At 39.6% G+C, this 14775-nt stretch overlaps 1 protein-coding gene across 1 annotated transcript in view; it reads right to left on the bottom strand.

Annotated features, from left to right (window-relative positions):
• Window positions 1-14775, bottom strand: part of PKHD1 (PKHD1 ciliary IPT domain containing fibrocystin/polyductin) — a 180127-nt gene that overhangs the window by 76429 nt on the left and 88923 nt on the right. The window contains 3 exon segments of the mRNA XM_087717043.1: window positions 1522-1627; window positions 2099-2209; window positions 11162-11318. Coding sequence (XP_087573169.1) covers window positions 1522-1627; window positions 2099-2209; window positions 11162-11318 — 374 coding nt within the window.

Raw genomic sequence — 14775 nt, 5'->3', positions numbered from 1 at the left:
GATTTTATTGAAAATTAACCGTAAGTTCAGAAATGCCAGATTCGGGATGTTTTTGTCTGATGTTATTTGGCAGAGTAAGCGACGCAAATCTTCTGCGATTTGAACGCAAATATTCCCTCCATGACTAAATAAATCCTACATAAATTTTAAAAATGTTCAGTCTGTGCTAAATAAAGTCAGTCTCCTACCTCCTATATTTAAAATAGGAATTTCTGGTAAGGAAGTGGAACTTTCAGATGCCCAGAATAAATACACAGAAACATACTGTCAGGATTCCAAATAACATCCAAAATTAAATCAGATTCCAAGGCAAAGTATTGCTCAAAGTTCCAATTTATTAAGAGAGTCATGTTGGCACATCTGGGAAAACCCAAATTTGAAAGATTCCTGGTTTTCCCCACCCAGTTGAAAGTTCAAGATCTTGCCCACACACACACAAGTCCATCACATGGTCCAATCTTCCACTGCCATGCTGGCAGTTCCACCCATCCAGTTCTGGTTAGGTGCAAAGGTACCAAGACAAAAGATGACTTTGGCAATCTAAAAGGAATTTTATTTACATCCTACTCCTTACTATCCCCCTCCTATTTCCCCACTATAGAAACAGCATAGTAGATAGAATTGTGGCAGGCCAAAGATCCCAGAAGGAACCTAGCTGCAGGCCTGACTCATACATTCATTCATGGAGATTCTCTAACACACATAACAATCATCTCACAAAGACACGCTTTTATTTTTCCATAGGTTGTCTAGAACTGGCAGCACTTTCAAAAAGTAAAAGCAAACTATGACAGCAGAATAAAGGGACTACAGATTCTTTTGCAGATCCCTGTTTTATCTCTTGTCTTACACTCAAGGCTACTAGTGCTATGGGTGGTTCCATCCAGTCAAATGTTCATTATTAACTAGGGTGTTGTTGGCATTTTTATTAATACCATTAGATTCAAAACCACCACAAAGTATGTTCCTGCTCTACTTCATGGATGGTTAGACAGAACAGCGGCAGGGAGTTATAAAAAGAAACCTGTACCCATACTGTAAATTTGTTGTTTTAAAGAAGGAAAAGAGGAAGATTCTGCATATGTTTCTGACGAGAGGTTACAGTAGAGCTCAGATGGTGCATTGGCTGATGGCCAGAGTGGCCAAGATGAGATGTGGTAGGTACAATTCACACTGTAAACCTAAATGGAGGTTGACACACCCATTTCAGATGTCATGTCACAGTTTCATGTCAACTATCCATTGAAACTTAGCAACAAAATTTCCAGGAGGAAAGCATGTCTCAGCAGCCTCCTTTTCCTGCAACCAATGACAGTTTAAACTGATGGACCTTGAATTTCAGAAATATCTGGAGGGCCACTTGTTTCTTGCTCTGCTCTAAAACTTGGCAGTATGAATTGTGAAAGCTAAGCACTTCTAAATATCTCATTATTTTTTCATTAAACCTGACCCATATTCACCACAACTATGAATATTATCAAAATGCATATCCATTTGATAGCGAACATGTTTCTATGTAACTCACCATGCATGGACAGGGTTCCATTTCTCACAGCCAGAAATTTCACTCCATATGGGAAAAACTCTTCAGAATAGGCACTTTCATGAAGATGGATACGGGCCATGCAGTGGTGGGTTTCAAAATTTTTTTGAACCTCTTCCGTAGGTGTGGCCTGCTTTGTGGCAGTGGCTTGCTGGCTATGTGACTGGGTGGGAGTGGCTTGCCAGCCATGTGACTGGGTGGTCGTGGCCAACTTGGAAAATGTGGTGAAACTCATTTAACAACGCTCTTGCTTAGCAACCAAAATGTTGGCTCAGAAACTCTGGCATTGAAGCACGCAAGTCTTAAAGCTGTCAAGTTACAAGACCCTTGCACCCCTAACCCTTTAGAAAAAAATCCCCAGGGTCGTCCAAACTTGACAGCTTTAAGACTTGTGGACTTCAACTCCCAGAATTTCTCCTCTCACTCTTCATCTTGAAGATGTGCGGATGGGCAGGGGGAGGGAGCTGGAACTGGTTCTAAACAGCACTGTAGATTTGTGGAACCTCCTCTATAGAAGAGGTTAGATCTGGCAGGAACCCACCCCTGGGACCATGTCACAGAATGGCTTCCTGGGAGATCCAACCTGAAGTACTCCTCCATCAGACACAAGGATGGAATGAGCGTGAAGTTCTGGGGGACAAGGGCCAATAAATGCCAGCTTGCCACCTAAAGTGAGCAACAATAACACTAACTGTAAACAGTCATAAGATGCAATATCATTCACAGAGTAGTAAAGACTTGATTATTATGATTTTCAGTGAAGAAAGTAAAGTTGGTTTCCTAAAACTGGAGAACACGTTCTTACAACTTGTCTCCAGAAGTTGTGGATGCTCCATCACTGAAGATTTTCAAGAACAAGATTGAACAATCATTCATCTGAAATATTATACGGTTTCCTGCTTGAGCAGGGAGTTGGACTAGAAGACCTCCAAGTTCCCTTCCAACTCCGTTATTCTATTCTTTTATTTAATGTAACATTAGAAGAAAAGATGCCAGAAAAAAAGATAAAATGTTCTTGTTCTGATTTTTTCCCCCTCTTTGACTTTAGCATACTTTCTCCTTCTAATATAAGATCATATGATCATAGGGTTAATCAAAGGGTTGGCCTTTAAATTAATTTTATTTAAACTTTAAGACATTATCTTCTGTATTGTATTCATTCAAGCTTGGTAATTTTGCCGCACTTAAATTTTAAATTTGAGCTCCTATAGGTAACCCATGTATAAGTCTTTCAAGTTTCCTTCAACATTCCAGAATGATACCTTTTTGTGATTTACTTCTCTGAAAAAGTAATTTGTTTTTACTTTTTTTTTATTCTATTCTTTGGCCTCAGAACCTGCCTGTTTTGCTCCTACTGTTGTTTTCATTATCAAGCTAATATGACCAATATAACAAACTCGATTGCAGAAAATATGACTTCAGCAACAGAGTGGTCAATGCCTGGAATGCACTACATGACTCTGTTGTTACATCCTCAAACCCCCATAACTTTAACCTTAAACTGTCCACTGCGGACCTTACCTCATTCCTAAGAGGTCTGTAAGAGGACATGCATAAGCGCACCAGTGCGCCTACCGTCCCTGTCCTACTGTCCCCATTTATTTGTACCCATTTCCTGTGTTCATGTTCATGTTCATACTTATACCTGTTATCTCATACATGTTTGACAAACTAACTAACTAAATAAATAAAATGAACTTTGTTTCAGTTTCTGCTCTAACTCTGTTTTCCATTTTCTTGGGATTCTAAATCACTGTGGCAATCCATATGCTGGGAAACCAACATGCTAAATAAGATATTTTCCCTTTCAAAAAGTTAATGATTGTTTGCCTATCATTGGCAAGCACACAAAAATATTTCTATTTGCTTAAGAATGTAAGAACCATGCTGAGCAAATTGATTCACAATGAGAATTAAGTAAACTTTCTCTAAATTAGTGTCTCAAAGTAGTACTTCTCACAGAGGAAGATTCACTCTATGTCACACTTTAATAGAAATACCTTCAAATTTCTTCCTAACCATACTTGTGAACACACATTTTTTAACATGTACCTAGGGATGGAAGACCTCTGACAACAGCTGACACAGCCAATGTCAATGCATGTGATAAAGTACAATCATAAATATACTTTTCAAGTGATATTAAAAATCTAATTTCTTTTTTCCCCAGTGGGCACTTTTTTTCTCACTGTCATTTTTGAAAAACCCAGACATTACTAAAGAGAAAGCTAATGCCTGAGTGATAAAGATATCCGTAAAGTAAGAGAGAAAGAATTGCTATGACAGGTAAAGATTACATTCCAGTCTGTTAAGCTAATTATAACATTTTTCAGAGTTTACAGGCATTTCTATCTAAACAAGTAAATGACATATAATGTGTCTCAACTGCCAGCCTTCTGAACTCATCCCTTTCTGCACTTTATTAATTTATAATAATATGCAGCTTTTGCTCTACAAGGATAACACACATGTACACACAAGCTGCTTTCTTTTTTCATAGCACTTGATCTGTTTCCCATGAGCAGAAAATAATAAATGCTGATTAACTAAAGTATTCGGCTCCAACCTTTCTTACTGTTTATTATGACTGCCCAAGAAAGCAAGGAATAACTGTCAGGTTATCTTGAAAAATAAAAATGAACTCTACTTACAGTAATTATGAGGACTTCCAACCAAACTAAATATATAATTAAATTCAAGTATAGCACTTTGGTACAGTAAAAAGAGAGATACAGTATTTTCCATCATCTTTCTTTTTTGAAGGAAGGAGATTAAAAGAAACATTCTACAACTTCCCAGAAGATATCAAATCTAGGCATCATCTCAGAGAAGATTTACCTTGGATAGTAACAGCATTTCATAATTTGATGATAGAGGTATAGACCAAGATGAATTCTCTGCTGCCTAGAATCCATGCAGCATCAATGAAGTCCTACTAGGAAATGCATTAGTATCCCTGGAAAGGCATAGGTAATGGGACAGCAAATTTCATTCTCCCTTCTTCCATTTAGTCTTTGTTTTCTCATTCATGTCATTTTGGCACCATTGACATAGCAAATATTTATGCTGCTTATAAAAACCACAAAATATAGACAAAAAATATCAGCAGGCAACTGCAATGCCCTTTTGGTTCAACTGAAAGTTTAGCCAAATTTGTCTGTCTGTCTGTCTGTCTGTCTGTCTTTCTGTCTTTCTTCTTTCTTTCTTTCTCAAGAGAAAAAAAACACTTTTAGACATTTGCTTTTAAAAATCCATTGTATAGCACAAGGTAAAGAGATGAGATGCAGTCTCTCTCTAAGGGAATGTAGTGCAAGAATAGGTTCTTCTGTATAGAATGCTTATAGAAGATCTATGGATCATAAGAGTAAGGACTTCCACCAGATATCCATGGAAATGATATCTGAATAAAAACTCTTTGGAAAAATTGAAAAGAAAGGAATGGAAATAGCAGCCTAACACATAATTTAGACGTGAACTTCCTATGAAATATTCAGCATGTCACTCCTATAAATTCTTATTTATAAATCTAATTATGAGAATTTCAGAGAAAACAAAAACACACAAGAAACCACCAAGACCACTCCTACCAACACCAACAAGAATATGAAATGATAATAAACCCCACTCCAGGAGTGGGTTTCAACCAGTACGCACTGGTGTGCTCATACCCATTCCTGAAATTTAGCGTGTCTTTCCATACTCCCATACTGGAATGCTCCCTCCCCTGGCCTGCCCCCTTGCTCACTCCACCCCCTTCACCCAGTCTGCACCAGGCTTGCCCCACCCAACCACTTCCCTTGCTGGAGGGAGAATTTGGAGAAGCCCATGTGGTACGCATTCCCTTGTCTTTGACAGCTGCCTGGTTTCCAATGGGGGGGAAGAAATCCATGTTTTTCCTCCCTCTGCATTCCCACCCCTATTGGAAACAAGGCAGCTATCAAAGAGAAGGGAGCACACACTGTGTGGGCTTTTCCAACAGCAGAAGAAGGAAGAGGAAGTGAGGATTCATTGGACAAGCCTATGGACGTGTGATGCTCTCTCCTCTGACAGCCACCTCGTTTCCAATGAAGGTGGTGGGGAATCCATGCAGAGGGAGGAAATCACATGGATTCCCCACCACCTTCATTGGAAATGAGGCAGCTGTCAGAGAAGAGGGCAGCGCATGCCACGTGGGCTTGTCCAACAGCCGAAGAAGGACAGGAAGTAAGGATTCATTGGACAAGCCCACAGGCGCACACTGCTCTCTCCTCTGACAGCCGCCTCATTTCCAATGAAGGTAGTGGGGAATCCATGCAGAGGGAAGAAATCGCCATGGGATAGTAAAGCCCAGTTTGCCAGAGGCAGCGGGACCAAAGCCCCTCTCCCAACTGGTCCTTCCTCCCTTTGAGGTAGAGGGACCCAGCTGCCCCACTGCCTCTGGCAGACAGGGCTTTACTGTCCCATGGTGAAGATTCCGTCCCTCATCCTGGAGCCTTTGTAACAGCGGGAATTTGTTCTCACTCGCCTGGGCTTGTGCAGAGAGGCTCTTTACCCCAGGGAGCCTCAATAGGGGCCAAGCTCTTGGCAACTGATTAAGGTAAGGCTGTTCTTACAAGTGGCGCGAGGCATGTGGGGCCTCCTGCTGCTTTTGCAGCCTCATTCAGCTGCAAAAGCAGTTGCAATTCTTGCCGTCTCTTCTCACCCCCTTGCCAAGCACAGCAGGGCTTCCTGCCCCTCTCCCCCTTTATGGATGCAACTTGGTGGTGGCAGGTGGGGCGGGATGGGCGTGGGAGAAGCAAGACGTGCATCTTGCCTGACTTCTAGCTCCATCGCATTTCTCTCCATTGATGGTAAAATGCGCATCTCGCTTCTCCCCCTCCCCACCTGCCACCCCCAAGTTGTGCCCCAAAATAGTAAGACTTCCCTGAAAATAAGGCCAAGTGCTGATTTCAGGATTCAAAAAAATATGAGGCAGGGGGGAGAGAGAGAGAAAGAAAGAAAGAGAGAAAGTAGGAGAGAAAGGAAGGAAGGAAGGAAGGAAGGAAGGAAGGAAGAAAGAAAGAAAAAAAGAAAGAAAGAAAGAAAGAAAGAAAGAAAGAAAGAGAGAGAGAGAGATACACACAAGAAAGGAAGGAAGGAAAGAAGGAAGGAATGGAGGGAGAGAAAAAAGAGAGAGACAAAGATAGAAAGAGAAAGAGAGAGAAAGAAGGAAAGAGAAAGGAAGGAAGGAAGAAAAAAGAAAGAAAGAGAGAGATGAAAGAAAGAAAGAAAGAAAGAGGGAGAGAGAGAAGGAAGGAAAGAAAGAAAGAAAAGAGAAAGTGGGAGAGAGATGAAAGAAAGGAAGAAAGAAAGAGGGGGAGAGAGAAGGAAGAAAGGAAGGAAGGAAAAAAAGAGAAAGAGAAAGAGAAAGAGAAAGAGAAAGAGAACTTATGACCACAATTGAGCCCAAAATTTTGGTTGCTAAGCAAGAGCATTGTTAAGTGAGTTTCACCACATTTTCCAAGTTGGCCCTGCCCACCTGGTCACACGACTGCCAAGCCACACCCACAAAACAGGCCACACCTACAGAATAGGTTCTAAAAAAAATTGAAACCCACCACTGCCCCACTCCCTTCCAGCACTGATGATATTTGCTAGTTTGGTAATGAAATGTGTACAAAAACAAGCAAACGAACCCCAAGCTCAGAGAGCACCAAAGACCTCAAAGTAAAGACAACATGATGAAAAATTGTCTGCCAACCTATGAAAGCATCGCATATTTCTCATTATAAATACCAGCATACCACCAGCCAGTCTAACACTGTACCGTAGTTGAAAGTAGTCCCTATAAAGTCTTGCATTGCAATGAGTCAAAGTGTTTTTTTAAATCAATCACACATTCATAATGCAATAACAGTATCAATTCCAGTTCCCAATTCATCAAGCATTTAAATGGGTGCTGCATTTTTAATATGCTAGTATTCTCTCATTAGGATTAATGAAACTCAATGTGTGCTTAAAGTCAAGCAGCGTATGAAAGCACTTTTCTGGATCAAAGCCTTCTTCCCACTCAGAGTTGCATGGAGGCAGCTGCTTGAGCATTCTCAGTCAGAAATAAACTCCCCAAACTGATGCCGATGCTGCTTGGCCATCTGCATGTGTGCCCATCTGTTCTGATGGCATGTGCTCTCCTGCAAGCTGCTTGGACTCTTCCCTGAGAGGGCCAGTGCCAAGCAATGGTGATTTAATCGGCAGCTTGAATAGAGCATCTTGTTTGGAGGAAAACTGCTCCACGTGAACCAAGCTGAAGCAGCATTGTGTTTGCTGCACTTCATCAATTGTGGCTAGGCTTGCCAAAGAAAGCAAGTGCCAGAGTAGAAGGTTATGACCATTGCATACAGGCATTTATGGATGGCAGGATCAGCAGCAACGGTAACAGCTGCTGTGGAAACCTATTTTTACTCATGGGGACTTTTTTACAGACTTCAGAGAGACAGAAAGTCGAATAAGACCAACCACCATGGCGGTTGATCACTTCCTTGATTAATGGAGCTACGAGATCTAGTCGCATTTTGAAGTGGAAGTGTGGGGACTTAAAGTGACAAAAAGACAAGGGTGCAAATGGAAGCAACAGACACAACAATAGGCCCACTTTGTGACCGTCATACATTGTGCATTTAGAAGCATGCCATGACTATTTAAAACAATGCTGAATAAGATGAAGACAAATGGTAGTAATATCTCAACGAAATCCAATCTTGAGAGCATTTCGTTTTTCAGGTCAAAGTTTACATGAGCATTTTCATAATTTATAGAACTTTTTTGTGTCGTGTCCTGAAAAATATGAATACCATACAGCTACATATAATAATATTGATATAGTTTGGCAACTAAAGAGGGGAAGAAAAAGTTCTGTCCCGAGGAGCAGTTTATTTCCAAACAGCCACAAATGAAGACAAAAAGAGCTCATTTCAATGATGACCTTACAATTTCGTTTATTAAAATATCCCTATTTAAAATGATAGAGGGGGAAGCAACTTATACACACAAACTCCTGCCAAATGCTGACCTATCACAGTTTCTCCATGACGAGTTAAGGCATCAGTGGTGATAAGATAGCAGTTTCTTCTACATGCATTTCTCTATGTATTATTATCCACTGTTTTGATCTGCTGTAGTATTATTATCTGCCACTTTTTTTTAAAGGTAGGCTAAAAGGTTTTATTATCCTTTCAAGCTCAAATGAAACCCTTCTAAGGCAATGAACAGCATTGCTTTTCCATAAAAGTAAATGAACTAGCAAGACACTGCGCAGCCTTTCTGCTAGGTTAGAGTCGTCCTGCCTGTAGCACAGCTTCCATTCTCATGGATTGGCACCCCACTTTTGTTTATGAAAGTTAAATCTCTCAGTATGGGGCAAGGGTGGATGTTGTGACTTCAGCAATGCCCCATTTGGTGCACAGCCTGCTACTTGACACACTGCCAGTGGCGAGGCTCATTTTGAACTGCATTATGATAATGTTTTATAGGACAATTTGTGAGCTAGCTCAGATTGTGGCTCATTTGAATATCTCTGGCCCAATTGCTAGCACATCTTCCTTTGTCTCCTCTCTCCTTCCCCGTATCTCCCCCATCACCACTCCAGGCTCCCTTTGTTGTTTGTTTAGGTAATAACTATTGCCAAGTGGGAGGTACTACAACCATATATTAAGAAGTAGAAGCAGGTCAGTTGAAAAGTCCAACATCCGCATTTAAAACACTCTTGAATACCTTTGCTTCTAAAGGAAGCCTCATTGTAAGTTTGCTAAATATATGTGCTTCAGAATACAATACAGGACTCTCCATTATGGAATTAAAAGCAGCATATGAAGTGGATTCTTTAACTTATTTAGCCTGAAACTAAGATTGTTTCAGGAACCATTCCTGTATTCCTAGGGCCATTTTTTTCACTTGACTGTGTTCAAAAGGCTATTTTTAATGAGTTGATAAGGCAAGCTTTCCTGAGTTTACATGGCTATATCATCCAAATAATACCATCTGAAAAATTTTACATATCTTTCGGAAAGCCAATAAAAAAATATTACCTCTCTCATGAGCCATTATGTATTCCTAAAGTTAACAGTGCAAAGCACTTAGAGATTTCCTCCATTATACAAAATTCTTATCAAGGCATACTTGGAAATTCTTAACGGAAGGAGGAACAGGCCCCACTGCAACCAGTATTTTGATGTATTTTAATGTTGTACTGATATAGCAATTATTATCCACATAATGTTACTACAGAGTGGTACATGTGCCTAAGAAGACAGTGGCAGACCCCAGCTAGTCCTCCTGAGATGCAGGGAGCATTTTGAAATACAAAAAAAATAATAATAGAAAAGGGGATTTGCTGCTGTTAAATGAGTTTAATAAAACAGCAGAGCAGGATTGTATATTAAAAGGTTATTTGTAAAAATAAAGCAATCAGATAATAGGGGTTGGCAAGTACTACATAGCCAACAATTGGGAATGATCTTACACTGGATTTCCTACACATAGCAGATAAATGTTCTTAAACATCTGCAAGGTCCTCTCCAATTTTATGGATTCAACACATCTGTATTCAACATTGGCTTTAAACTGGAACATAAATTAATAAAGTTCACAAGTTCACAAACTGGAAAGTGTTGTCTTCCCTTCTTCTAGCTCCATTCCATCTTTCCTCCGACACCAAGAGGGGACAGCAAGACTAGTGTGGCTTTTGGAGAGCTATGGAAGGGGAATTATCAGAATTTGCCTTTTACTTAACTTCCCTTGTATTCATCCTAGAATCCGAAACTCCGGTAATTTGATATAATCAAAGTCAGAGCAGACATCACAAAGCATCAGCAACATTGTCAGTAACCATTTCCGTGTTGGTTTATCACAACATGAAGACTCTAATGCAGTGTTTCTCAACCTTGGCAACTTGAAGATGTCTGGACTTCAACTTCCAGAATTCCCCAGCCAGCGAATGCTGGCTGGGGAATTCTAGGAGTTGAAGTCCAGACATCTTCAAGTTGCCAAGGTTGAGAAACACTGCTCTAATGTCATTGTTGTAACTACCAGTGATGTATTCCTACTGGTTCAGACCAGTTCAACCGAACTGGTAGTAACTTGGCAGCCTGAGTCACTGGAGCTGGCAGCGACCCAGGCCCCAAACCTAGGGGCCCCAAACCCAGCAGCGCCATAGGCAGCGCCATCTTGTTTTTTGCTTCTGCGTATGCGCAGAGCAATTTTAGTTGTACTGCGCATGCACGCGCGCACACACAGCACGTTCCTGAGCAAACTGGCAGTAGTGTCTGCCGGAACCCACCCCTGATTACTACAGCACTAATATTACATCTTTATATGTAAGTGTGCAAAGATGTTAGCAAGAAAGTGTCTTAAGTAGCATTGAATAATTCCATAAAGGCAGGATACTTTCTGCTACTTTTGCTACTGTTCAATCTTGTTACTTTAGTTTGTGAGTATATACACATAAATAGGAATGGCAAATAAATATAATTTAGTAAAGTTTAGCAAGAAAGAATTTTCCCAGTGCTCCCTACATTTAGCATTTGCTAGTACTCTTCTTCAGGCTTCTCTAACAATGAAATTCCTTCACCTGAAAAAAGGATTGGTTAAAAAAAAGAATCAAACCTTTGATATGAAGCATATTAAGAATCCTTGTGTTAGTAACCAATAGTAAAATCTGTCCTCTTTCTACTATGACATTATCGCCATCTTGTGGTGGATGTCCATTAAGCCAGGTCAAGTTTTTTGACCACCGTCCACAAAATTGAATTCGGAAGGTGTTCTAAAATGAAACAGAAATCAAAACAATTAGCACCACAAATATTGTGGTGGAAATAGCACATTTGGATAGATCGTACAATCTTTACTTTACATATCTGTTTGGATTTGAGTACTTCATTTCTTTAAACTTAGGAATCAATTTGTGGCAAAAGTTGTCCTTATATTGGTATTAATCAAATTCAGCAACCTCCAATGGAAGAAAGAAATCAGGAGCAATTTCAAAGGCAGTTTACAAGAATAAAGACTAAATACAAACAATAGCAGTTAGACTTATATACCGCTTCATAGGGCTTTCAGCCCTCTCTAAGCGGTTTACAGAGTCAGCATATTGCCCCCAACAACAATCCGGGTCCTCATTTTACCCACCTTGGAAGGATGGAAGGCTGAGTCAACCCTGAGCCGGTGAGATTTGAACAGCCGAACTGCAGAACTGCAGTCAGCTGAAGTAGCCTGCAGTGCTGCATTTAACCACTGCGCCACCTCGGCTGCTTACAAGGATTCAAATGGTTTAAAACATCTATGGTGGTGAAATAATTTTCAATAATTTACAGGGCATGACCAAAAAAAATCAGAGTAACTAGCTTGGGATAGGTGGCTATACAAATTGAATAATAACTAAAAATCAACCAAGTAGGGAGTAGGAAAACCTTTCTGAGGAAGGCACTCCATAGTTGCATAAATGCTGCTAAAACAAACTTCTATCAAATAGCCACCCATTCAGTCATAGCACTGGAACTTGAAGTACCTGAGGAAGTGGCTGTGTTGATTAAGACATTGTGTAAATGCTATATAGAAAAAGGAGAGAACTCTGACCATGACTTACTTATCAGACTTTTGAACACAAAGAAGTAGCATGATAACAAAGGGAGTAGCAGACCTGTTAAGATTTGGTAGGCGGGGGAGACTGTGAGAAAGAGATTCAGACTAACTCTGCCTTAATCACACTAGATATATGTTGTGCAGGATAATTTGTTTCAAAATTCTATTACCCTACCATCAATAAAGATCTTTCCAGAAATCCAACTGGTTTTTGTGTTTTGTGCTTGCCAGCCTTGCAGAGTTTGACAATTGACTCGTATGTGAAGAGAAGGATATCTTTGCAGGCCTCCTAAGGCCCAAGAGATACTGGAAAACTCCCAAATATCTTTTGTTGTTGACTTACATGTTCAGACAGATGGCTTATCCCTTCTCAAAGTTTTCATCAGATGTGATTTCATGAAACTTTGAAGTAACTTCAAGGATACTTTTTCACTAAAAAAAAAAAAAAAGACTGCTGTACAGTGGATACAAACATTTTATAAACTTTATCCTGATAATGAAATATAACTTTTAAAGTTATATTTAAATATAGCCTGTAAAGGATGCTTATCAAAAGAATATGACCTGGGATGCTACTTTAAGCAAAACTATATTACTGAGCAAGTTAAAAGGAGTCAACTTGAGAATTTCATTTTAGATATTGATCTAAGTTTATTATTTTTTCCTGAAAGTGTTCATCTGAAATTTCCAGTGAGGATATGTAGCAAATGAAAAGGAGAGACAGCATTATGGAGATGAGTAGCTAGAAGGTTCTGACCAACAAAGTCTCTCCAGAAAAAAGACAGATCATAAGATCACCCACATGTACTACAAACAGCTGCTCTTTAGGTTGCTTACAGCCTCATGTAAAGCATGCATTAAGGATACTTGGTTTGCCCAAAACTCCACTTTCTAATTCACTTTGGATTACAAATACTCTAAATGTTATAAAGATCTTTGAAGCAGTAAAGCAACTAAACGACCTAGTGATGGCCAAGAGCAAAATTAAAATAAAAACTAAAGAAACAATTGTAAGGACTTAAAAGCAACTAACAGCAAAAAGCCTACCAAATATTTTAAGTATAAAAGTTTAAAAGCAATTAAGAGAGCAGTTGAATTGGGAATATTGTTTATTAGAAAGTATGTTTGAATTAATTAAATAAATAAGGTATACCTCAGTGGGAAAGAACTACTGATTAAATTTCCTTAAAAGAGATGATTGGCTGATTTTATTAAATGAAGAGATAAGGGTAAATTGTGCCTATAGAACTATGGAATGCTAAATGGGACCAAAGAGTTAAGGATATAAAGAAAGGAGGAAAAAAGGTCACAATCTACTTTTTACTTTCTCTTTTTTCATTATAAATTAAAAATAGAATAATTGCAAGAGAATATTACAGTATCAATGACTAAATCTGTCAAGAGAGATTTGGTGACACTTGAATAAATAGAGGAAAACTTTGCAAGATGAATAACAAATTGAAAATTATATAATTAAGCAAGTGGAAAGATTAAATAAATTGAGGAGAAAAAATCTAAGAAATTTGGAAAATAAGGAAAATAATAAATAAAATTGGAAAAGATTTAAGTGCTGTAATTAAGACAGAAATCTGCCCAATTTTGAGGAAACCTGGTAAAGATATTAGGGAATGTGTTGCTGAATCCTTACCAATTTTTTGGAATGAAATGCAGCTGTGGATAAAGTGTACACAATTAGTATAAGATATGCAAAGGTAAGAAGGTAAGAATTAGGTGTGAAATCAGAGCCCCCAGAAGCTGATGGAAGGCTTGAAGCAATGTGATTTCTCTGCCTCAAAGTCTTGTTGGCTTGCAAACACTTTACATAGCAATAGCAATAGCAGTTAGACTTATATACCGCTTCATAGGGCTTTCAGCCCTCTCTAAGCGGTTTACAGAGTCAGCATATCGCCACCACAGTCTGGGTCCTCATTTCACCCATCTCGGAAGGATGGAAGGCTGAGTCAACCTTGAGCCGGTGAGATTAGAACCGTTGAACTGCAGATAACAGTCAGCTGAAGTGGCCTGCAGTACTGCACCCTAACCACTGTGCCACCTCGGCTCTTCACACTGGGACTTCAACCAGGTAAACAAACCATGACAGAAGGCTGGAGAGGAGACAGCTTGATAGATCTTCACAAGGTAAGTGACCTGACATGGCAGGATGGGGGGGTGGGGGTGGAATTATGGGGACCCCAGGAGAAGGAGCATGAGATAGCTCAGTGGGTCAGGGGAGGCTTTGGATGGTCTGAATCAGGTGGCTAGTTCCATCACTAGGCCCTTCATGGCCTTCCCCACACTGAGATACCTCATGTGCATTTAACGACCTGCAAATTCAATTAGCGAATGTGTGGGCAAAAACAGGGAGTGATCACGGTCATTTTATGTGATTCATTCCAAAGAATCCTCAGGTTACAAAGGTAATTGGCAGGCTCCATTGCATTCGTAACTCGAGGAGTACCTGTATAATAATTCAGATGTAATTTTACTTAAAGAAATACCTATCAAAATATTGCATAAGAGAAAGGAATTCATCTTCTTGGCTATCAAACTCAAAACAGAAAAAGATACCATTTCATTGGGATAAATTGGAATGACTGGTTTTAACTTAACTAGCAGAAATTTCAACTTAACTTAGTCCA

Source organism: Thamnophis sirtalis, unplaced genomic scaffold (genome assembly GCF_051295495.1).
Source record: "Thamnophis sirtalis isolate CommonGarterSnake01/CBP01778 unplaced genomic scaffold, rThaSir2_p1.2 scaffold_5, whole genome shotgun sequence".
Lineage (NCBI taxonomy): Eukaryota > Metazoa > Chordata > Lepidosauria > Squamata > Natricidae > Thamnophis > Thamnophis sirtalis.
The sequence above is the reverse complement of the archived record's forward strand: the minus strand, read 5'-3'. Positions and strand labels throughout refer to the sequence as shown.